Source organism: Penaeus vannamei, chromosome 11 (assembly GCF_042767895.1).
Source record: "Penaeus vannamei isolate JL-2024 chromosome 11, ASM4276789v1, whole genome shotgun sequence".
Lineage (NCBI taxonomy): Eukaryota > Metazoa > Arthropoda > Malacostraca > Decapoda > Penaeidae > Penaeus > Penaeus vannamei.
In genome coordinates, this window is record NC_091559.1 from 6,389,002 (window position 1) to 6,396,501 (window position 7,500).

General features: G+C 34.5%; 1 protein-coding gene across 1 annotated transcript in view; it reads right to left on the minus strand.

The window, feature by feature from the left end:
* Window positions 1-97: 97 nt before the first annotated feature.
* Window positions 98-7,500, minus strand: part of LOC138863220 (beta-1,3-glucan-binding protein-like) — a 9,415-nt gene continuing 2,012 nt past the window's right edge. Inside the window, exons 2-11 of the mRNA XM_070127392.1 lie at window positions 6,499-6,548; window positions 4,168-4,280; window positions 3,382-3,456; window positions 2,786-2,976; window positions 2,193-2,248; window positions 1,705-1,782; window positions 1,274-1,376; window positions 1,087-1,158; window positions 435-564; window positions 98-127 (exon numbers count right to left, since the gene is read on the minus strand). Coding sequence (XP_069983493.1) covers window positions 98-127; window positions 435-564; window positions 1,087-1,158; window positions 1,274-1,376; window positions 1,705-1,782; window positions 2,193-2,248; window positions 2,786-2,976; window positions 3,382-3,456; window positions 4,168-4,280; window positions 6,499-6,547 — 897 coding nt within the window. The 5' untranslated portion in view covers window position 6,548. The remainder of the gene's footprint in view (window positions 128-434; window positions 565-1,086; window positions 1,159-1,273; window positions 1,377-1,704; window positions 1,783-2,192; window positions 2,249-2,785; window positions 2,977-3,381; window positions 3,457-4,167; window positions 4,281-6,498; window positions 6,549-7,500) is intronic.

Genomic DNA, 7,500 nt, shown 5'->3' on the forward strand with positions numbered 1-7,500 from the left:
AAATATTGTATAAAAATCGGATTAAAATCAAGTGGAAAGGAAAAAAATATTGAAAGTGAATGAAAGAAATTAATAGAGAGAGTCTGTAAAAATGTGTTCATGTTCTGGTGTACGAACCGATCTTGATCTAAAAAAAGAGAAACAAAAAAGTATGGAAACTAATGTAGTGAGCAATGAAAGAAACATAAATAGAATATTCATAAGGATACAGATTTGGAATTTGATTTGCTAAAAAAAACAAAAACAAAAAACGAAACAACCATGATAGGTTAACAAGAAATGAAATTTCCGAAACATGGGCATAGCAAAAAGCTGGATAAAAGAAGAGAGAAGAAGGAGAAAAGGAAAAAGAAGAAAAATCCTATCGTAAACCACAAACAACAGATAAGATTCCACAAACTTTGCGATCGTCACTTGTTTTAAGTCCTACAAACCTCTTGGTCAAAGGGCGCCATCTTGGATCCGGTCGCCCAGGGGTTGTCGATCCCATCTCCGAAGCCTCCAAAATCCCAGAAATTTGTACCGGGGTCGACTTCCAATTCCAAGGTATCGTCGACGTAGAACCTGGAGATAAATTTCCGTAAATGAAGCAGTCGGTAGAATTATTTTCGTGTTGGTGACGGTTGTGAAGAAGTGTCGGATCACAGTTCTGAGTTATTGGGGAATTCTGGTGTCTTTTTCGTTGACTTTCGTTGATTTTTTTTTAGTTGTCTTTTTATTGTCTTCTTCATTCATAAATCTGTCTGTTTGTTTGTCTTCACCGGAGAGCTAGTGGTGTATTTTGTCTGATAATTTTTTAAATTTTTTTGTTTAGATTTTTTATACCTTTTTACATTGACCTCTTAAAGATTATTAGAAATCAGTAATCTCTCTCTCTCTCTCTCTTCCTCTTGTTCTTTTACTTCCTCTTTCTCTTCCTTTTCCTCTCCCTCTCTCTCTTCCTTTACCTCTTCCTCTCCCTCTCTTTCTCACTCTCACTCTTACTCTCCTTCTCCTTCTCTCCCTCTACCTGTCTCTCTCGATTTATGCATATGTCTGCCTTTCGTTCCTTATTCTTCCCTATTCATTCTCTTTTCTCATACTTACTTCAAGCTGTCCTTCGTCCAGTCAACTCTCCAGATGTGAAAGCTATCTGCGAACGACCCATCACAGGCAGCGCTAACAAAATAAAATATAAAAGGTCTTAATCTACCTCGTCCTCCTTTACTTGCAATTTCTCTCGTGCCATTTCTATCATTTTGATGCTGAGATCACTCCTATATAAAATACTTACTATATCTTATGCGTCAGATCGTATTTATTTTCGTGAAAGTAAGGACCCCAGTGCAAGGTTGTGCCTCCGTACTGGTTTCCTAAATTACCATAGTTCTCGTTACCTTTAAAAAAGAAAACGAATATTGAAAGAAAATGTTTTAGGGTAAACTGTGGTATATTGTTCTCGCTTCGTATTGTCACTACTATTGATACTATTACGATTAAATATGATGATAATGATAATTACAGAATTCTTTAAAATCATCATATATCTTGTCATATTTCTCTTTCAAATTTTGTAAGGCAATTTATACAAAATTAGTGTAAATGTCATTCATTACCATTGTTACCACTATCAACACCTATCCTCTTTGCACCTTAAACTCTCTAAAGACACATAAATACGTACTATAAAGTACCTATACAATGACCTCTGACCCCTTGACCTACCTCTGGCCTCCACAATGTCGATCTCCCCGCTCGCTGGCCACCTCCCGTAGGGCCAGTTCCGAGGTAGCATCCACACAGCTGTTGGACGAAAAAAGGAAAATTGGGGGAAATGAGAAATAAAAGAGATGAATGGAGGATGAACAGGAATAATGATGGTGAAATGTATGGGAAATTTGAGAAAGCACAAAATTAAGAACCGTATGTTGCTTGGACTGGGCCACTGGGATCCAGAAAGAACTAGAATAACTAAAATGAAAATGTTACACGCACAGAAAACACAGAAAGCTGTTCACCTTTACTTAAAACTTCAAAAACATGACATGAACTGAAAAAAACCCAGAGAAGTTGACACACTGACTAACGAAGCTTTAAGAATATCTAAATAACTGAAAGAAAAAAATAATAATAGATAGAGAAGAATTACAACAATAAGATAAGATAATGAACAAAATTAGAGGAAATGCAGGGACCAGCTGATTCCTCCTTACCTGGCCACAGCCAATCCCCGCGAGGCATTTTTGCTCTAACTTCTACGCGGCCGTACCTGAGGCAGGTTAAAAAGAGATTAGTAATTCTGTTAGACGATTTATTGCTATTTATGTCATTCTTATATCTTTTACCATATTTGGTTGATTGTAGAGTAAGGTCGATAGTTACGTATCAGTTAAAGCAAATATATATATATATATATATATATATATATATATATATATATATATATATATATATATATATATATATATATATATATATATATATATATATATATACATATATATATATATACATATATATATATATATATATATATATATATATATATATATATACATAATACGAATTTAAGTGAATTTAGCTCTCATGTAAAATCTTTCGTTAATCAAATAAGGTAAAGCAATATTAAGTACATCTTAATTCAAGTAAATTCTCTTCATAATCAAAGTATATCCCCATCTAACTTGGGTTAATATTATCCACGACTTAAAACAAATCAATATCTTTCAAAAATCGATATCCATATACGATAAAAAAAAATAAATAAATGATATGACACCAAAACAATAAACGCGGGAAACAACACCTGAAAGCGAAGTCCGAGAGCGTTCGCAGCCGAGCGCTTAGGATCGGATTCACGAGGTTGTTCGCCGAACCGACTCTGGAGCAACCCGAGTAGGAATTCGATGTGCAGACGTCATTCCGGCCGTTCATGCCCCAGAGGTTTAGTTCGCCGCTGAATAAGAACCCTTCGCCTTCCCAGTTTGAGATTAGTTCCTGTTGATGTGTGGAAGAGGGAGGAGGTGCGATCATGGAAGAGCGGGTACAATATGAGGTAAATGAAGCGATGGGGATGGTATTAATAGCGATAATAATAGTGATAATCATGACAGTAATGAGGATAATGGTAAAGATAGTGAAAATAATATTAGTCATGATGATGGTGATGATGATATTATAATGATATGATGATGATGATGATATTGTTGATGATGCTATGTTGATGATGATGATGGTGATGATGATATGATAATGAGAAGATGATGATGATGATAATCAATACGAATATAACAATAGTAATGCCAATCAACAATAAAAATTAGATTATAACAACTTTGCTAACGACAATTGCTAACGACAGTAATAATAAGAAACCGGAAGATAAACTTAAACCGGACTTACGGGTTTAATGAACAGCGTAGAATCCCGAGTATAACTAATACTGCGGTTGTTGACGTAAGCCTGAAACTCCCAGTTCTGAAAGAGTGCAAATGAGTTGTTATTCTGAGAGCGTTTTTATACACGCATATAAAGCAGATACAAGAACACGAACATACATTTATTTCTCTTTCTCTCTCTCTTTCCTTCCCTTATCTCTCTTCCCTTCCCTTCTCTCTCTCCTTCTCTTTCTCTTTCTCTCCTTCCCTTCTCTCTCTCTCTCTTTCACTTCTCTCTCTCCTTCCTTTCTATCGATCTCTCTCCCATCGCCCCTTCTCCCTTTCCTCCCCTTCTCTCTCTCTCTCTCTCTCTCTCTCTCTCTCTCTCTCTCTCTCTCTCTCTCTCTCTCTCTCTCTCTCTCTCTCTCTCTCTCTCTCTCTCTCTCTCTCTCCCCCTCTCTCTCTCTCTCTCTCTCTCTCTCTCTCTCTCTCTCTCTCTCTCTCTCTCTCTCTCTCTCTCTCTCTCTCTCTCTCTCTCTCTCTCTCTCTCTTCTTCCCATATCTTTCTCTCTCTCTCTCAGTAATGATAATAATATTAGCAAGGGTAATATTAGATTTAACAACAATAATAAAGCAAAGTAATAACAATAATAATAACGAAAGAGTATTGAAAACATAAACAACAATAACAAATAGCAATAACAAACAATACACAACAATATCTGGCAACGATAAAAGAACAATAAATCATAATGAAAAAAATGAATAACAACAAAAACAAAGAATTTGTAAATATGTTATATGCACTTACTCCTCCGCCCGACATTGTGATTTCGTGTTCCCAGACACTGTGGTCGAGGAAGTCAAAGTCATCTTCGAAGATCAGACACGGAAACTCCTTGCAGTCTTTGGGATCCAAGATGGCTGCCAAGGGAGCATTAATGTAAATTTAGAGAGGGACTTTTTATTTCTCTTTTTATTATTATGTTTCAGTTATTTGGTTAGATTCGATTATTTAGGACAGAGAGAGGAGGAAGAGAAGGAGAGGTCTTTGGGGTCCAAGATGGCTGCCAAGGGAGCATTAATGTAAATTTAGAGAGTGTTTTTTTATTTATATTTTTATTATTATTATATTTCAGTTATTTGGTTAGATTATTAAGAATGAAAGAGACAGGAGGAAGGGAAGGGGAAAGAGAAGGAGAGGTCTTCGAGGTCCAAGATGGCTGCCAAGGGAGCATTGATGTAGATTTAGAGAGAGTGACTTTTTATTTCTTTTTATTATTATTATGTTTCAATTATTTGGTTAGATTAGATTATTAAGAAGGAAAGAGAGAGGTAGAAGGGAAGGGGAAGAGAAGGAGAGGTCTTTGGGGTCCAAGATGGCTGCCAAGGGAGCATTAATGTAAATTTAGAGAGCGGCTTTTTATTTCTTTTTTTATTATTATGTTTCAGTTATTTGGTTAGATTAGATTATTAAGAATGAAAGAGACAGGAAGAAGGGGAGGGGAAGAGAAGGAGAGGTCTTTGAGGTCCAAGATGGCTGCCAAGGGAGCATTGATGTAAATTTAGAGAGTGACTTTTTATTTCTTTTTTTTTATTATTATGTTTCAGTTATTTGGTTAGATTAGATTATTAAGAATGAAAGAGAGAGGAGAAAAGGGAGGGAAATAGGACAGGTCTTTGAGGTCCAAGATGGCTGCCTAGGGAGCATTAATGTAAATTTAGAGAGAGTGTTTTTTTATTTCTATTTTTATTATTATTATATTTCAGTTATTTGGTTAGATTATTAAGAAGGAAAGAGAGAGGAGGAAGAGGAGGGAAAGAGAGGGAGTGGTTTTTGAGGTCCAAGATGGCTGCCAAGGGAGCGTTAGTGTTAATTTAGAGTGAGTTTTTAGATATATTTTAATGATTATTACATTGACAAGAAAGGGGAGGAAGCAGAGGGGAAGAGAAGGGCAAAGGGAAGGAGAATAAGCAAAGGGGACCTTTTTTTTTAGTTTTTGGGTTGCTAGTTATCTGCCAAGGGAGCGTTAATGTACATTTAGAGCGAGTTCTTAGATTTTTTAAGTTCTTACATTAAATTAGTTTATCAGAAAGGAAGGGATAGAGAGAGAAATGAGAGTGGGCTACGAAAGGAAGGAAAAGGAGGGGAAAGGAAGGAAAAATAGAGGAAAACAAGACACCGGAAGCCTTTACAATCTCTGGGATCCAAGACGACTGTAGAGGGAGCGCCTGTGTAAATTTATATATATATATATATATATATATATATATATATATATATATATATATATATATATATATATATATATATATAACAAACTTGATCATAATTTTAATGGCATTAGCAATGATGATAGACTCTTTGAACATAATATGAACTAATTATAAAGATTACTAAAACAATACCAACAAGAATTCCTTTTTTTTTTTACGAAATAGAACGAAATAACAAAGCAATCAGCAATAAAAGTGTTTACCATCAAACAATACGAAAAAAAAATATAAACAGATACTGAAAAGAAGAGGAAGAAGAAAAAAACAAAAACAAACTACGAAATAGAAATCCATTTGTAACACAATAAAAAAGATAAAAATAAAAAACAAAAAAGTATCCCTGAAAAAATATCCAAAACCGAATCCCAAAATAGCCCAAACAACCAATTAACTTTAACAACCAATACGCAACCTTAATTTAAACCTTAATTAGTACCACCGTAACACATAAAGATAAAAATAAATAATAAAAAAGCATCCCTGAAAAAAAAAATAACCCAAACAACCAATTAACCTTAACAACCAATACGAAACCTTAATTTAAACCTTAATTAGTACCACCGTAACACATAAAGATAAAAATAAATAATAAAAAAATATCCCTGAAAAAAAAATAACCCAAACAACCAATTAACCTTAACAACCAATACGAAACCTTAATTTAAACCTTAATTAGTACCACCGTAACACATAAAGATAAAAATAAAAAATAAAAAAGTATCCCTGAACAAAAAGATCCAAAACCGAATCCCAAAATAGCCCAAACAACCAATTAACCTTAACAACCAATACGCAACCTTAATTTAAACCTTAATTAGTACCACCGTTACCACAACAGCTGTTATTCCAACCAAACTGAACTTACTCGCAGCCAAGGAACAGCCAGCCAGGACGGTCAGCCACAGCGCTCTCATTCTGAACGAGAGAAATGAGAATTTGAATGTTTTTTTTTTTTAATGAGGATAATGAGAATGAGAGTTAATGAGACAAATGAGAGAGTTTGAATGAGTTTCTTTAATGAGGATAGAGAGAATGAAAGAGTTAATGAGAGAAATGAGAGAGTTTGAACGAGAGCTTTTTATGAGGATAATGAGAATGTGAGTTAGTGAGAGAAATGAGTTTGGATGAGAGAAGTCTTTTTAATGAGGATAATGAGAAAGAGAAATGAGAGTTTGAACGAGAGAAGTTTTTTTAAATGAGGATAATGAGAATTAGAGCTGTAATGAGAGAAATGAGAGAGTTTGAATGAGTGTTCTTAATAAGGATAATGAGAATGAGAGAAATGAGAGCTTGAATGAGAGCTTTTTATGAGGATAATGAGAATGTGAGAGTTAGTGAGAGAAATTAGAGAGTTTGGATGAGAGAAGTTTTTTTAATGAGGATAATGAGAATGAGAGTTTGAATGAGAGCTTTTTATGAGGATAATGAGAATGTGAGAGTTAATGAGAAAAATGAGAGTTAAAATGAGTGTTTTTAATGGGGATAATGAGAATGAGAGAAATAAGGGAGTTTGAATGAGAGCTTCTTATGAGGATAATGAGAATGTGAGAGTTCATGAGAGAAATGAGAGTTTGAATGAGTGTTTTTAATGAGGATAATGAGAATGAGAGATTTGATGAGAGAAATAAGGGAGTTTGAACGAGAGCTTTTTATGAGGATAATGAGAATGTGAGAGTTAATGAGAGAAATGAATTTGGATGAGAGAGGTTTTTTTTAATGAGGATGAGAAAGAGTTAATGAGAGAGTTTGAATGAGAGAAGATTCTTTAAATGAGGATTAGAGCTGTAATGAGAGAAATGAGAGAGTTTGAATGAGTGTTTTTGATAAGGATAATGAGAATGAGAGAAATGAGAGAGTTTGAATGAGA